The sequence below is a fragment of the Leishmania martiniquensis genome, chromosome 33 (genome assembly GCF_017916325.1).
Source record: "Leishmania martiniquensis isolate LSCM1 chromosome 33, whole genome shotgun sequence".
Classification (NCBI taxonomy): domain Eukaryota; phylum Euglenozoa; class Kinetoplastea; order Trypanosomatida; family Trypanosomatidae; genus Leishmania; species Leishmania martiniquensis.
Genome location: NC_090168.1, coordinates 1114185 through 1130907, shown reverse-complemented (window position 1 = coordinate 1130907; position 16723 = coordinate 1114185). Strand labels below are relative to the sequence as shown.

At 58.6% G+C, this 16723-nt stretch overlaps 4 protein-coding genes across 4 annotated transcripts; all 4 read right to left on the bottom strand.

The window, feature by feature from the left end:
• Positions 1-582: 582 nt before the first annotated feature.
• On the bottom strand, positions 583-2877 carry LSCM1_02749 (uncharacterized protein; the record flags this gene model as incomplete). The annotated part of the gene is made up of 1 exon (XM_067320324.1): positions 583-2877. One exon carries the CDS (start codon positions 2875-2877, stop codon positions 583-585), a length of 2295 nt encoding a protein of 764 aa, XP_067175699.1.
• A 1424-nt stretch (positions 2878-4301) lies between these two features.
• LSCM1_02748 (uncharacterized protein) lies at positions 4302-5999 on the bottom strand (the record flags this gene model as incomplete). Its single annotated transcript, XM_067320323.1, has 1 exon — positions 4302-5999. One exon carries the CDS (start codon positions 5997-5999, stop codon positions 4302-4304), a length of 1698 nt encoding a protein of 565 aa, XP_067175698.1.
• A 1914-nt stretch (positions 6000-7913) lies between these two features.
• Positions 7914-10226, bottom strand: LSCM1_02747 (uncharacterized protein; the record flags this gene model as incomplete). Its single annotated transcript, XM_067320322.1, has 1 exon — positions 7914-10226. One exon carries the CDS (start codon positions 10224-10226, stop codon positions 7914-7916), a length of 2313 nt encoding a protein of 770 aa, XP_067175697.1.
• A 2204-nt stretch (positions 10227-12430) lies between these two features.
• Positions 12431-14053, bottom strand: LSCM1_02746 (uncharacterized protein; the record flags this gene model as incomplete). Its single annotated transcript, XM_067320321.1, has 1 exon — positions 12431-14053. The coding sequence occupies one exon, from the start codon at positions 14051-14053 to the stop codon at positions 12431-12433; it is 1623 nt and encodes a 540-aa protein (XP_067175696.1).
• Between the last annotated feature and the right edge of the window lie 2670 nt (positions 14054-16723).

The following is a 16723-nucleotide window of genomic DNA, read 5'->3' as shown; positions in this document are numbered from 1 at the left end:
AGGCGCGTCGTGATCGGAGGGGGAGAGAGAATAAAAAAGAACAGGAAACGAGCAGAAGCCAGCGATGGTGGGTAGGGACAGGGCTCGGGTGCACAAACCGGCGCCCACCTGTCTGCGTGCGGTTGATGCGAGAGTCCTCACATCAGGAAACGCATCGTGCACGATAGAGAAAGGCTGTGTGCGTTAGCGGCGCCGCCACAATGGCAGTGCGTCAAGCGAGGAAAACCTCAGGCGGTTCTCTCTCTTGCCTATTCCTTTTTTTTCTTCCACCTTGTATGTAAATCACCGACTTGGGGTCCTCATCAGGGGTCTCGCGCATGTGTGCATCAACGAGCACCTCAGCTTTACCATGCGCTCACTTGTCTGATCACTCACCGCGCCTTGATGCACACCGCTTTCTTGCCTGGCTGGCAGGTTCCCAGTAGTCGCCAGCGCCCCCCTTCAGCTTTCTCATTCACTCTGTGTTTGTTATAGCTTAGCAGACAAATACATATATATATGTCTGTGTGTAAAGAACGGCAATCACAAGTACTGCACAGTGCAACGCGTCCCATGCCAAGAACCGAAGATGAGCGGCATACATCACAGCGACCCTGGTGGCTGACCTTCCTGCCCTTGCCGTTCTTTTGCATAGCCACGCGCGATGCCGTGCTTACCCTCCAGCACCTCCGGCTGAACCGGCGTCTGCCCCACGCGAGGGTCGAGGCCGACGTACTCGCGGTCATACAGGCGGGCAAGCGCGCCCTGAGAGCACGACTGCTCAACCAAGGCGCCGCCACTGCGTCCGGTGCCGGTGCGCACCAGCGCACCGCTGGACGCCCACCGTTCATCCTCACCATTCTGCCCTTGCGCCGTGAAAGCTTCTGTGCCACTTGCACGAGATTCCAGTTTACTTCGCCGCGCCTGCACAGCGTCTTTGAGAGCCTGCAGCACAGTTGGGAAGGAGGCTGTGTAGACGGCCGCCATGCCGTACTGGTCTTCTACCCTTGCGTCGTCGTCAGCACTCGTCAACGCAACAAGCACCTCGGCCGGCGACACGATGGGCTTCATGAAGCCATCCTCCTTCTCAGGAAAATGGCTCTGCTGACTGTACGGGCAGGCCACTGCTACAAAGCAGTCGAGTGTGTCGGCAAAGTTCGCCAGTTTGAACTCGTTCAGGTGGCCAACATAGATGACGTAGCTGCGCTTCCCGTAAGCCCGAATCAGTTGGTGGAGCTGCTGCGTCACCTCATAGTAGCCCTCGATTGCGAGTGATGCAACAAGGATGCCAATGGCGGAGCTGGCCCGCACGGACTCGATGTTAAATGCACGCTGTCTACTGCGGCGCTGCAACTTTTGCTGAGCTCGCACACACTCTTTGGTGGCGAGAGCCGCAGCGACGCCGTCAGCGAACGTGGCAGACACCCACTGTTGCACCGCATCTGTCAGCTCGAGGTACACAGAGGAAGCAGAGCCGTCCTCCGCAAGGCACCTGACGGCGCTGTGCAGGTACTCCTTCGTCGCTGGCATGTCGCCGAAGTTATCATCCAATACGCAGACGACAGGCACGTTGTTCATCGTATTACCGTCGTCCCACTCTAGGTACTCGCGGCATAGTTCGCTGTAATGGAACTGGTTGTAGCGCTCGGCAGCCAGCACGTGCACTAGCGCCGAAGAGTCCGCCCCGCCAATAAACAGCAGGTACTGCACCTCGTTGGATGGCGTTGGCGACGGCGATGCGGACAGGCGCGGGAAGCGGACACCGCTCACGACCCAGAAGCCCTCGCCCTGGAAATCGCCGGCGGCATGAGCCTTCTCAGTGGACCTCGGGCTGTGCGACTTTTCCAGCTCAGCCGCGGCCAAGAGACTGCGCTCTTCGAAGACGGGCCACTCGACTAGAAGACTTGGATCGCCCGTGGCGCTCCAGCGACGCTCAGCTGCCTGCACGATGGCCTTCGCAGAGTAGGCGCCCACAATGGCGATTCGGGGACATAATGGGGAAGGCGCTCCGGCAGAGGCTCTGGTTGCTTCCGCCTTCGTGGCCCACCAGTCAGTAAGCCGATGGTGAATGGCCGATGCAACGCGTTGCACCACCTCCAGCACTACGGTCGCCTCAGCATCCAGCAGCGCCCGTGCACCGTCGCCGCCGCTCACAGCGTTAGTGGCCAGTGCATGGAAATGAAACACTGGGTGAACATATAAGACCGGCAGGCGTGTGGAGCGACTCATGCACGCGTCACCAAAGTGCACAATGCAGTCGGCCGAATAGTGCTGAGCGGTGATCTCGTCAGGGCAACAGCTTCCGAAGGTGTTGTCGGCCAGAACAAACAAGCGTATCGCGCTCGTGGAGCAGTGGGGGTTGTCCATCGTAGCAGGGCGAAGCTGTGCGGCTGCGCCAGGCGCTGCAGGTCCTTGTGGCCGAAGAGGATAGAGTGCGCCGGCGTTGAGGCCGTGCAGCTCGCCCTTGGCGTCGCCCTCTGCCTCTTTGAGGCGTATCGCGTCAGCGTAACGCCCATCCCTGGTGATGAGGCTATGGAGGCAATGCACCACAGCCACTGCATCACCCAGCAACTCGTCTGGAAACTGCAAGGCGACACGCATGTAAGGGTAACCTCGTCCAGAGGGCACAGCGGCGGTGTTAACGCAGCACCGGCCACACGATGGCGTAGCCCCCCCACAGGACTCGGTCACGGGATCTGCTGGCTGAGGCACCATGGCTTCCGCATTGTTATCAGTTGTCCCGGTCAGTACAAAGTCTGTGACATGGTGGAGCTGGTAGCCATCGATGATGAGCTGAGCAGCCTTGTCTTCAGCGACGTCTCCGAATGCTGCGCCGGTGAATCGCTGACGGTGACGATGAACCCCCACAACCGCTTCAACCGGCGCGTCGTGAAACATCGTACACACGCTTACGTGGCACGGCGTCTCGGCGAAGCCACTCCGTCTCAGGTTCCAGGGGCCTCCGCCCCAGAAATAGAAGAGGACGCCGCCACTGATAAGTCGGCCGTGCAATGCCGCTCGACTCTGGGGGAGTCACCTATGAAGGTGCTTCGAAGCGGGGATACCGTATGCGTTGTCGATGCGCGAGAGCCGCGCCTGGCCAGCGTGCGTCGGAGGGGAGGAGATGCGCAAATATTTATGTGAAGGAATCGTAAGGAGACGAGAGCGCACGGCACCACTCGTCACCGGCCCGTCTGCGAGTCGCACAGCTGCTTTTCGCGGATGTGTGCGTATATGTATATATATATATAATGTATGTAGATGTGTATATGCGTGTGTGCGGGTTGCGGTGAGAAGCGAAGAGCCTGGTAAATTTGAAATAGATATCATGCGAGATGGGCCGCAGGATACGCGCACCTGTGGCAGAAGATCCCATGTCACGCCGTCACCACCACCACCGCCGCCACCAACAGCAGCAGCAGCAGTGGCACCCATCCCCCGAATGAAAAGAAAAGGTGATAGCAAAACGGCAGGAAAATCGCGCTGTGGTGCACCCCACCCCTCCCTCCTCACCCCCGCATCCGAACCACCTCACCTCCACCTTGGCGCGCATGTGGACAGTGGGTTAGATGACGGAGTGGAAATAGATGACGCACCACAGCCCGCCCGCAGCGCGATAGCCCGCTAGCCTACGGCGAAAGAGCCAAGAAGATGACGAGCAGCAAAAAGGATCGAAGACATCGCCAGGCTTTATGCTGTGTGCCACGCCTGCCCCACAGAGGCGTACCCGTTCGGCACGCACACGCGCGTAGACAGATGAGATCCCCACTATCTGCCGTAATCCGTGCACATGCTGCCGAACGTCTACGACAGCCTCAGTTCCAGTGTACTCTTGTTGGTTGCGTACGTGCATTATAAATTTAACGTTGAGTCAGGCGTGATCATGCAAGGCACGCCTACGTGTGTGCATGCGCTCTGCAGGCGTTGGCAGAAGTACCTTTCTTTCCTCGCCTTGGGTATGCAGAAAAAGACTAACGGGAAAGAGAGAGAGCAGACCAGTCTGTATGTGTGTGTGTGTGAGTGTATTTGGATGGGGGAGGGGGTGAAGAGTACAGGACAAGAGGCAACACGAAAACACTAGGGCTTATGCATCTTCTACCTCTGTACCTCTCCTCTGCGTTCTCCCAAGACCAACACGCACGCCGCTCGAGCTCCTTCGCCAGCCCCACACCTCTCTTAGTGGGTGCGTTGCCGCTCAGACTAGCAAAGATAAAGCGACACACCCACACGTGTGCATACATGCACATACGCATAAGGCATCGGCATCGGCCACACCTTCCTTCCTCCCGGCGTCCTTCCATACCTGCGCCAGCGAGACCGCACTAAAGCACTTCGTCCCCATCGTCATCCTCAGGGTCGTCACACCGCACGTCGCTCTGCTTCCACCGCTTCTTTGAATTCTGCTGATCGATCATAGCCATGTGAAGGTGAAACGTGGGCAGCCCATCAAGCGTGACACCGCGCGCCTTTGCCGCTACTAGCTCCGGCTCCAAGCCGTCCTCCTCGGCGATACCACCGAGGCTGCTGCTGTTCACGGCGCGGTAGGCGTCGCTACTCCGCAGGAAGAGCTCGTCCACAGCAGGCGGATACGTGTAATACGGAATGCGGCCATCGTTCCAGTCGGTGAGGATCATGCGCGCTGTAGCTTCCTCGTCCACCTCGCCACCGCGCGTAAGGCGGCCGCGGCGCAAGCCAACCTGGTGAATGAAGTCCATCACGTCATTCTCAGAAAACGGGCTGATGCCATAGAACAAAGCCAGCGGGTGCAGCCCACGGTTGCGTAGTGCCTGATGCGCGGCGACATCGGCGTTATCGTGGTCATCGGCCTGCTGCACGGCCGTGCATCGCTGCAGGAGTCGCTGCACTGGCAGAAACGGGTTCGTCAGCTCGCTCACCCGGATCGCATTGCGCAGGACCACGTCGCCGTTGTCCTCACCGGGGGTGACCACGCCGGGGCAGTCCATCACGCGAATGTCAGAGCGAAGCTCCACTTCCGTGTTGCCTGTCGTGAACCCGGGCACGTTACCAACGCCGACGACGTGCTTACGCTTCAGCGCATTAATGATAGAGCTCTTCCCTACGTTGGGGTAGCCAATGACACCGACAACGATAGCCTTGCGCTCGCCTGTCGCGCTGCTGCGAGCCAGTGAGCGCAGGCGTCGAAACAGGTTCGCAACGTACGTCTGCATCAAAGAGCCCTTGGCGGTGGCTGCAAACGGAATGCACATGAGTTGCTCCTGCTGCTCAAAGTAGTCGATCCACGCATCGAGCACCTCCTTTGAGGGCAGCATGTCCGCCTTGTTGAGCACAATCACTATCTTCTTCCGCTCCTCGCCATACGTGGAGCGGATGTTCTTCTCGAGCTGAGTGAGCCGGCAGCCGAGCGGGTCTCGGGCGTCTAGCACCTGCAGCAGCACATCGCAGTTTTCGACGACGCGATGAAACTCCTTGAAGAAACGCCGCAGCGAGCGATCCTGGCCGCGGCGCGTCGTATCCTCCTGCCACACGTCGTCCTCCTCAGCGCCGCTCTTGCTGGCCCCTTCCTGGCGGTGCAGCTGCATCGGAGCCTCGTAGTTGCGCAGTTTCTCTGATGTACGCAGCGCCAGCGTCAGTAGCTCGCGACGGCGGTTCGCTAATGTGGACTCAGCATGGCCAGCGGTATCTTCGCCCTGAGCCGCTTGCTGCAATGCTTTGCGACGAATGTGAGAGCCGACGCTGCCTCCCCCGAGAGCGCCGCGCCCGCGCGTGCGGTCGGCTAAGCCAAAATCTGCACAGTTCCCCCCGCTACTGCTTAGCCGAGAGGCGCTGAGGTCCTCGGCCTTGGGAGTGTGAGGAATGCTCAAGACGCTATGCGTGCGCCGCTGCGCTGTTTGCCTCAGGCGCTGTGCCACACTCTTTAGGTTAGGCACGCCAAGGTCCTTCTTGAGCGCTTTTCCCTGGCCCTGTCGCTGCTGCTGACGAGCCCTCTGCGCATGCGCGCCGCCCCCACCCTTACCGCTCTTTTTGGAGTGGCCGCCCATCCTAACGTTGCCAGGTGGTGAAAGCGAAAGGGTGTGTGTGTGAGAGAGACGAGCTGTGTAGGCGGGCAAAGCACCCAGTGACGCTGCCGGAAAGACCAACCACAAAAAAAGAGAAAATGATGCACGCACCCCACGCGCGGTGGTGAGAGGGCACCAAATACGTACCAGGGCCCGACTCCGAGTGAGGGGAGAAAGAGAGTGAGGAGTGGGGAGGAAGGGAGACGCAGAGAAACTGCCCGAAGAGCAGAGAAGACATGTCGACCTCGGCCAGTTAAGGCGAGGGGGAGTGAAAGGGTGAGCACTGTCGCGTTCAGAAGAACAATAGCGGTCGCGCTGTGCGGAATCAGCCGACAGAGGGAGAGGCGCACACCAGATGGGACACCCCACACCCACACACACACACATCAGAGATGTTGGACGCTGCATGTTTCCCGGCGCAAATGCTCGCCTTCAGCCTACCCCCTCTGCGCTTTCGAGTGTGCGATGGAGAGGAGCCTGCCACGCGTTTGGATGCGTGCCTTGCAGGGTTCCCTGCCGCATGCCACGGCCGGAACGCTCTTTTTCCGTTCCGCCCATATCCATCGCTCCCCTTTTGGCGGCGCATTTTTTGATGTTGTCTCGCCTCTGTTGTCCGCGCTGTTTCCTCTTTTTTTTTGCGCCCTTTCCGCTTATTCCGGTGAAGACAAACAAAATAAATAGGAGAAACGCGTGTCTTGTTACGGCATCGCTCTCGAGATGCCCCCTCTCTCCCCCTCCCCATTCACGCGCACGCAGGCGGGGGATGGGTAGATGCATAGGGGTGGGCGGTGGTGGTAGAGAAAGAGAGGGAGGGAGGGAGGAAGAGACGGCGGTGTCGTGGATGCGGCATCCTCACCCCTCTCTACATGGGAGCACCTGAGCGAGAGGACGCAGAAGGGGACAAAACAGAAGGCAAAACGAAGGAGGAAATAAAATGAGGGAGAGCCAATCGGACGCCTTCTGTGAGCATATCTGTGTTAGTGGTGGAGACAAACGTTAACGCGCGGCGGCTGCGCAAGAGAAACAAATGAGAGAAGAGAAAGTAAAACACCGGGAAGAGGAGGAGGTGAGGGGGAGCGATACAAATATGTGCAGGAAGGGATCAAGCGGTATTTTTCCATTTGTGTGTCTGTGTCAAGGCGAGGAGCCTGGGGGGGAAGGGGGGAGCATCGAAGAAGCGAGGAAGTGCAAGCATACAAGTGATGAAGGAAGTTGTCACTGGTGCAGTGCATGTCAAGCCTGCGCGTTTGCGCGCATCTCCACCACGTTCCTCTCTTTCCCTGCAAAAGATTCAGTAGCCAGCCCAGTCCTTCAAAACTGGCACTTGCGCCAGAGAGCCCGGTCCGATTTACTCCTCCACTCTCTCGCTCTTCGTGCCTGAATGTCCCACGTACCCTTTCCAATCCCGCTCGATTGACGGTCCTCTTGCCCTCACCTCCGCTTCTCCTCCTCCTTCTGCCCTCTTTTTTCGAATCCATCACCCCACCCCCCTCTCCCTCCCTCCCTCTCTCTCTCAACCCACCCACCTCCGTCCCCACTATATCTGTGAGTCGTTTTGTTTTCTTCATGTCTCTTCGTCCGCTCCATCAAGTCCTTCACTTTCCCTGCGGCGCGCCTCCCTCCCTCTCCCCCCAACGTCACTCTCTTACTTTTTTTTGGTACACTTAAACTGTGTTGTAAAGAACGCGCATGCTCTATGCCATCAGTGTAGAAATAATGCCAGCCTGTGTGTGTGTGTGTGTACGTCGAAGGGGGAGGGGTAGGGGAACGAGAACGGGGGAAGGGAGGTGAAAGGGGTGGGGGTGGGGGTGGGGTGAGGACAAACTGGTACAGAGAAGCTTCTCCACCCTTCCACAGAAACATCCCGATACATATTCCTCTACTCAGCTGATTCCGTTACTTGTCCGCAGAGGGCTCCGGTACCTTCTCCACCATGCGTGACATGATCGCGTTGAGGCGCGTCACAATGCTGCGCGGGTCTTCGAGAAGGCCGGCGGCGATGATGGCGTTGTCGAAGATCTGCTCTGTCAACAGGCCGGCCGTCTCCACCTCCTCGGTTGACTCGGATTGCGACAAAGTGTACAGCTTGCGGATGAGAGGGTGCTGGGGGTTAAAGTGGAGGTTGTACTTCGGCTGTGGGCCAGCGGCCTGGCCCGTCAGGCGGTAGATCTTGCGCATCTGTGCCGCCTCATGGTCCGCCAGGACGGCTGGGCTGTCGCGTAGGCGTTCCGTCGACTTCACGACCCCGACGCGGCCGACGAGGCGCTTCGAGATGAAGTCAGCGAGCGCCTTGGTCTGGACATCGTTCAGCTGCTTCTTGACTGCCACGTCATCCTTCTTGTCCCCGTCGAGCTTCTTCTTGTGCTGCACGTAGCCGTCAAGGTTAGCGTCGAACATCTCAATGTTCTGCAACTTGTGCTTAGCGTAGGTGTCGAGGTGCTGCATGACAAAGTCATCGATCGGCTCAGTGCAGATGAGCACTTCCAGATCGTGTTCCTTGTACTGCTCGTAGTAGGGCGACTGCAGCGCCATCTCCTTGCTCGGCGAGTTAAGGTAGTATATGTGCGTTTGGTTCGGCTGCATACGATCGCGGTAGTTATCCAGGGAGACGTAAGGGTAGTCGATGTCAGACTTGGTCGTCTCGAAGCGAAGCAGCTTCGCAAGCTCCATTTTATGTATCTGGTCTGTGCACACGCCCTCCTTCAGGAAGGGGCCATACTCCTGAATGAAACGCTCGTACTTGCTGCGGTCGCGCTTGCTCTCTTCCTCGAACCAGCGAATAATTCGCTTCGTCAGGATCGTGCTCAGCCGGCGCATCATGCCGCCGTCCTGCGTATGCTCACGTGACACGTTCAGCGGGATCGACTCACTGTCCACCGCTCCCTTGACGAAGCGCAGCCAGTCCGGCAGCAGACCCTTCGCCTTTGACTGGATCAGCACGCGGCGAGAGTACAGGTTCACACCCGCCTCCATACGGCCCCCGCCGTACTTCTCTGTGTGCGACTGTGGCACGTACAGCAGCGCACGCACGCTCATCGGAGCATCGATGGAGTAGTGGAGGCGGAACATGGGACTGTCGTAAGAGCCTGAAATGAACTTGTAGAAATCGACGTGCTCCTCGTTTGTCACGTCGTTCTTGTCCTTCATCCAAAGCGCCTCAACCGTGTTTACCTTGCCGCCGTTGAGGGTAATCTCGTAGGAGACGAAGTTGCTGTATTTCTTCAGCACCCGCTCAACGACCTGCGGTGTGCAGAAAGATAGCTCCGTGTCCTTCACGTCCAGCACAATCTTGGTACCCTTCTCAACCCCTTCGCACTCCGTCACCTTGAAGGTGCCTGTGCCCTCTGACTCCCACAGGTAGCCCTTCGAGCCCTTCTTGGCGCTGCGGCTGTAGACCTTGACATTCTTCGCGACCATGAAGCACGCGTAGAAGCCGACGCCGAACTGGCCGATGATCTTTTCGGCGGCGGACTGGCCACTGCTCTGGAGCTCGCGCACGAACGCCTTCGAGCCGGAGCCAGCGATCGTGCCCAGATTCGTTGTCAGCTCCTCCCGCGTCATGCCAATGCCGGTATCGCGGATGATGAAGCGGCTCTTGCTCTGGTTGCACGAAAGGGAAATGCACGGGGCCTCATCGTCCGGGTCGCGGGCGTACTCGGGGTTGCTGAGCTCCAGCAGGTGGCGCTTCTCGAGCGCGTCGCTGGCGTTGGAAACCAACTCACGAATGAACACCTCCTTGTCGCTGTACAGGCTGCACGCGACGATGTCCAGCAGCTGCCGGGTTTCCGTCTTGAAGCCCATCTCCTCCGACTCACCGACAGGCTTCTCAATGGTAGCGCCTGAGCCAGCTGCCGACTCGCTGGTCGTGCTGTCCGCCTCATATACCTTAGCATTCGTACTTTCTGGTGCAGGCTCCACAATGACGTCCTCGTCGAACGCCTCCACGGTCTCAGCCTTCAGCTTCTCCTTCACAGCCCCCGTCTTCGGCTCCTCCTGCGCAGCCTTCGTAGCAGAAGCGGAGGCAGGCTGTTCGGTAGAAGAGAAGCGATAGGCGCACGTGAGCGGGGCAGCCGCTGCCATAGCGCGACCACCGGTGACGCATTTCAACGCCGGAGAGACGTCTCGCAAAGACGTGGACCGCACGAGGCCAGACGCCGACACGGCAGCCATTGCGGAGGCCACCGTCGCCTTGTGCACCGCGCGACGCATTCTCTCTGAACAAAAAATAAGAACTAGTTCAGCGTGTATGGGGATCAACGTGTCTCTGTTTCTTTTTTCTTCTCAGTTTTATATGGACTCTGCGCAGTCTGTAAAATTACGGATGGCCCACTCACGCACAGAAAAAGAGGGACAGAGACGTCACCTCTTCTCGCCTGCGCTCTTGGTTGGTCGGAGAGAATGTCGAAGACGACGATCACAGAGAATGTCTTTTCTGATTTCCTTTTTGGCTGGGCGTGTTTTCTGGCGATTGCAGTGCTGTCAGATAGACGGAGGAAGACACGAGAGAGAGCTGGGGGGAAGGGAGAGGGGGACGAAGAAAGGGTGAAGAGTGGCGAAGACGCCGTTCCACGCAGTGCTCACAGCTGTCGCTGACGCTGACGCCGCGCAGATTTTCTGCACCAAAGTCGCTCATGTGCATAAGTTTCTTGCCTTCTCCTTTCTTTGAGGTGGGCAGCAAATAGAGGAAGGGAGGAGACACAGCCAGCCGTCTTGACGCACGTGCACGCATTAAGAGGGGTGCTGCATCGCTTTCAAGACAGGCCAAGACACACTCACACACATACGCAGACTAGCCCCGCCCGTTCTAAAAGGGCTCGAACAACACACGACAAGAAAAAGAGAGGGCGACAGGAGACACGCCATGCGAAACAGAAAGTAGCGAAGGAAATGATCTCGGAGAAAGGCCGATAAAATCACGTCCATTCCACCGCTGCTGCCACCAGGGCGGATGCGTGCAAGTCATGACACACCAGTGACAGAGGCCGAAACTATCCTTTGGTGCCCTCCCTTCAGGACGCTCTCGGCAGCTGCACGGAACTGCTGCCCTTTTGAAAATCGCGTCCTGCTCACCACAGGCGCGTGTGGGAGAGGTGGGCAGGTTGCCGCGTGTAGGCAGGGGCACCCCTGAGTGCGCAGCAGCCTCGCAGCGCTTCAGGGCCTCCATTCTGCCAACAACTCCACACTCCAAAGGCTGCCCACTGCCTCGCCATTCCTTCGCTCGATCCACCGCGGCGCCCTCCAGAGTCGCTGCACGGGAGCGCCTTGCATAGCGCTCCATTTCTTCCTGTGTGTTTTTTTGGTGTGCGCAGGTGCCTCTCGGCGCCGTGCGATGGCACGTTAGCGCCAGCAACGCTTCATCGCCATTCTCCTCTCTCTGTCAACGCGGCCGACAGACTCCCTCTCACTTCCGGTGAAGTGACTACCAAACAACAAGCACTCTCAAGAAGGATAGCGAAACCGAAAAATATGAGCGCAGCGTCGCACAAGCGCGCACACATAGGAAAAAAAGGCCCGGCAGAGAGCACATACATACGGCACATTATGCACATCCAATCATGCGGCAGAGGAAGTCAGCACCCATCGGCATATCGCACAGTCGCTCGCGTGGTGTCCTTCGTGTGCGTGTGTGTGTGCATTAGGATGCATAGGACCAGCACCACAACAAAGGAAAAAGAAGAGGGCTTCGCAGCCCAACCTCTCCAGCACACCCTCACCATGCCCCCCCCTTTCCGTCTTCTCCCGCTTTTCTACCTTGCCTACACGCCAGCACAAAAACTTCGCCTCACTGCAGCGGTGCTCATGTTCGTAAGCAACAAGGATGAGAGGACAAGGCAGAAGAACGAGCGGCTAAAAAAAAAGAGGCTCACCTTTGCCACCAGTCCCGGGTTGAAATGTGAAAGAGCAACGCAAACGCAGCAAGCATGAACGCGACGGACAGCAAGAGGGAGAGAGAGAGCAAAGTGTTTTCGGAAGGGGGGAGCGGCACGCCAGCATGCTGGCGCGCGACCTGCGAAAGGTGCTCGAAGGCGCTCGAGAACAACTCTTTAACGTATCGCCGTCCACAGGAGTCGGAGAGCAAAAGATGCGAGTGACCCCTCACTCGCTCGTTCCCCTTTTCCTTTCGCCTCTCTGACGTCGGGTGCGATCTGTCTCTCCGATTGCGCTCGCGGCCGCACTCGTGGCTGCTCTGGCGCTAGCTGCTTCGCCGTGCCGTCTCGTCCCACGCCCCTCCACCCCCCTCTCCTCGTCTCGCAGAAGGGCTTCGTTTGCACTCTGTCGACCCTCCACAACGGCCAGCGGAGCCGCCACGAACAGCGATGCAGGCCTGGAGGACTGATGCGCTAGCGTGCGCAGGCCCACGCCTGACACCGCGAGCGCAAAGGTTACCGCATTCTTTACCGGAAGCGCCGCAGCTACGTCGGCTTGCTTTTTGCTGCGGCCGCGCCAGGAAACACAGGGAAGTTCAGTGGAGGGGGCATTCGCTCTCTCGAGAACACAGGCATAGCTGTCTGCCGCTGTTGCTGAGGCGGTGACGGCAGCGGATTCAGTGCTGGAGTAGCAGCCTCGCTATGAAAGCCGTTCGCGTGAGCGTGAGCTATCGTTGAGCCGGTTGGGGGCGGGGGCAACTGTGGAGGATGCAGCAATGAGTGCGGCTGCTCCACCACGCCGGCAGTTGGCCCGATGCTGTGTACGGCCACCGCTGCAGGCGTGCAAGGCAGCGGTGCCCCCTCCAGCCCGCTGCGTTCCTGCAAGGCATCCCTTGAAAAAGGGTTGAACAGCTTCTGCTCCGTAGCGGCGGTGGCGGCAGTTTCACCAGCCTCGCAGTCACGTGGAGGCGGGACGATGTTGTGGGAGAGCGGCGGTGGCATCGGGTAGGGGACCCCATCCATTGATGGGTGTGGCAGCGGCAGCCATTGTGGGTACGGGTGTTGATAGGAATCTACCAGTGACTCGGGCGGGCGCGTCACATGCGCGGTCGACGAGACAGCGGCGACGCCGCGCCCAAGCGCACCTTCCGAGGAAAGCGAGGCCGGCGGTTTCCCAGATGAGGCGCAAGGCTCCTCTGGCCGCTCTTGGGGGCACGGCGCAAGGCCTCGATTAGGTGGAGAGGAATCGAAGTCTTGCAGCGCCTGCTGCTGGTGCTGCTGCACGCTTGCCGGCATTGCCAAGGCGGGCTCATCTGAGATGAACGTGTGCATGACCGGCGGCAAAGCCTTCGAGGCGGGGTCGGCGGCGCTGGAGATGGAAGGAATGATGTGCAACAGACCGGTGGCGACGCTAATCCCCAGAGCAGCCTCAGGGTTCGTGCCCATCTCCACCTCCACCTCCCCAACCGTGTTGTTCTCGCTATTGTACACCAGCAAGAGCAGCGCATGAGGCACCACCACCGCCTCATACGGGAAACGCTGCTTCCGCTCCAACGCCCAGCGCTGCTCGTCGTGCCACGCCTCCAGTCGGCAGTAAAAATCCTTCTGGCTCTTAATGAGTGTGATGAGAGGGTCCTGAGCAGTCTGCATGCCAATGATGTAGTCGCGATTCGCCTGAAGCGCGGTCGAGTAAGCGGCAGGGCTGCCCTCCAACACGTCGACAACGTGCACACAGCGCTCCGGGCACGCATCCGCGCGTGTCCACTCGATGCTGCACCCTAGCAGGCCGCCACCGCCCCAATCGCCCGACGGAACGCAGCAGACGTCGCGGTACGCGCGGGTGTAAAGGTTGAAGGTGGTGAAGCAGACAGGCTGGTTGCAGTGATTTGCCACGTAGCTCTTGAAGAACTGCAGCGCCTGCACCTCTTTGGAGTTGAGACGAACATGGTCAACGGCCGTGATGATGTCAAAAAAGGGAACGAGGCCGCCCTTGTGGGCAGGGCTGCACGGCAGCAGCCGCACTATCTGGAAGCCCTCGATGCCAGCAAGTGGTAGACAGGCCGTGTGCTCCGCTGCCGGGGGAAAGCTAGCTGACAGACCACGATCTGCGCCGCCAGTGGCAGTCTGGACAGACTGCTCCCCTTCCTCCCGGCCATTACCCTGACCCATTGCAAGAGTGAAGGGGAACAGAGGGAAGAGGGAAGACTGCACGACCACCGGCCTGCGCGTAACCGATACACGACACAAGCACAAAGGCTAGTCAACTTTGAGAGGAGGGAAGGAAAGAAGTGCGAGGAAGCGATGGAGCTGCTCTAGTCGCGAGGAGGATAGAAAGGCAACCCGCAGCGTCGCTGAGATCTGTTGCCAGAGCCCGCCAGGCAAGACGCACCCAGCTGCGCACAGCGCCACAAGAAACGTTGACGCGAAGCACTCGATAGTGAGGAGGAAAGGAGGAGCTGGGTGAAGATCAAAAGAAGAGCGAGCGGAGAAGGCGGCAGAAGCGAGACGCAAGGCACGGAGCCAACACAGGCCGGCGAAAATGAGATGATGAGGCGGCTCTGGCCGCAGCAACAGCAGCGGTACGCGTGGCGCGGCAGAAAAGCGGAAATAAAAATTAGGTGAAGGGGAACGCAGCAAAGCGGGGTTGCACTTCTACAGCGGAAATGGGAGTGGCGCGTGACGGTCCGAACCTTCCAAGCCAATACGCCTTCGAGCACTCCCAGCGAACCTCGGCGGCCTCGACGTCCTTTCGCTTCTCCTCAGCTCCTGCAATAGGGAAGGGGAGGGGATAGAGAACAATACAGTCACGTCAGCCACACAGAGTCGACAGCGCTGCAGCGACAACAGAGACGTTCAAAAACAAACGAACACGGCGGAAAAAGCGGGACGGCGAAGCACACAAGGATCAGAGGAGGCGAATGCCCCGAGCGTGGACAACCACTCAGCAGAGGTAGTCCAAGACGCAGTAGCAGCAAAGGCACACCGCCGCACACGTCCACATAGACCGCACGAGCAAATCTGTGGCACCGCAGACGTGCACCGCTTCGGCCTCCTCGTGGGCTGGTGAGCCTCCTTGTTCGCGCAAAACAGGTGATGCGGTCGGGCCCTATTATGTTGGTAGCTAGCCTCTCATGTAGATGTGAGTTGAAGAGGAGCAAGACGCAAGCCCAGCTAGTGGCGGTGACACGGAGGCAGGCTTCGTGATGCGCACCGAAGATTGGTGTGTTGGTGCACGTTGGATGTCCCGATACGGCTCTGCAGTTCTTGCTGTGCGCTGACTCTGTAAAGGCCGCCTCCTTTGAGAAAGATATTCCTCAGGAGGTTGGACGGTGGGCACTCGTTCAAGTTCGAACGGTCGACGATGGAGGAGTGTGTGCGTGTGTGTAATTGTGTACGTGCGATCTGTTTTTCGTGCGCGGGTTCCGGTAGGAAAGCGCACAAGAGTGTGCTCGTGTTGGCGTGCATGTGAATACGTCCGATCGTCGACGCAGCGGGGGGGGACAGCCCGCCGACGTGGCCCATGTGCATGACGCCAATGGGGAGAAGAGAGAGGAGAGGGGGGCAGGAGAAAGTGGGGAGCACCGGAAAGGGACAGCTTCGTCAAAAACAGCAGCCGCAACGAGAGAGACAGGGAGGCGCTGTAAAGAGCAGATTCATCTGTAAAGCCTTTGATACCGGCTAAGCGTGGAGAAAAAGGTCGCCGTTCACGAGCTACATCTTTCATCGAACAGAAGCAGAGCAATGCATCGCCTTACACATCAATAAGTGCGACCTCACCTTGTCTGTGAGGAAGCGGCAGGTAGCGTCGAGGACGCGCCTCTGCCGTGCGTGTGTGTGTGTGTGCATGTGTAGGTCGCCCCCATCTCGTTCACCACGCTATACTCTTCATGACACGCGATGCGTCTCGCTTCAATTCTCCCTCTTCGTTGCTGCAGCTGTTGAAACGGGGGTGCCATTCCCCACGACGCTGCTCCCGTGCAGCGAATCGAGAGAGCGGCGAGGGGCGCTCGTAAAAGCAAACTGCACCGAGCAACAGACCCGTTCTCGCGCCTGAGAGAGGGCGAGTGGGTGGCGGAAGAAGAGGGGAGAACATGGCAGCACATAGACAACGAAAAGAAAAGAAAGCGAGAGGGAGAGGGAGCAGCAGCAGTCGTCCACGTGCATATGATGAAATCGAAGAGAGGAGGACCGAAAAAGCTGAGCACCTCACCGCCCGCGCCGCCTATGCTGTCCTCGTCGGCATCACTTCCCTATGCCCTTACCCTTTTTTTGCTCTTGAAACCATCGCACTCACGCGATACAGCGGAGGGGGAGGGCGGAGACTCGCTCGCCTCCGCCTCTTTGTCTGTCGGTGTAAGTGCGCACGTGGCTGAAGAGTGTGTCACTGACATGCGAGTCACCTGCACGACAATCAAAAAAAGAGGCGACAATAATAGACGACGGCCGCGTAAAGGAATTGTGAGAGGGAAGGGAAGGAGAGGGGGGGAGAAGCGGAGCCGTCGCACAGCACTGACAAGAGAGCACGTTTTAAGCTACTTTGTAGCATTGGCCTGTTCTTTCACTATTTTTGTTTTTTCTTTGCTCACACTGCAGCTCTTTCTTGGGGCGGCTCTCATGCAGATGAGACTTGCCGCGTGCTTTCAGCACGACGTCCCCGCAGTACGCGAAGCAGTCGTCCTTTGCGCAGGCAATCGAACACACACACATATATATATGTGTGTGTATGTGTGTGTGTGTATGGAGGCAAGGCCGAACAGAGAAGCGTCCAATTGTTGCACAACAAAGTGAAAGAGGTGAGTGAAAATCTTTCACAGCGAAATAAATACATAAAGGAGGCGT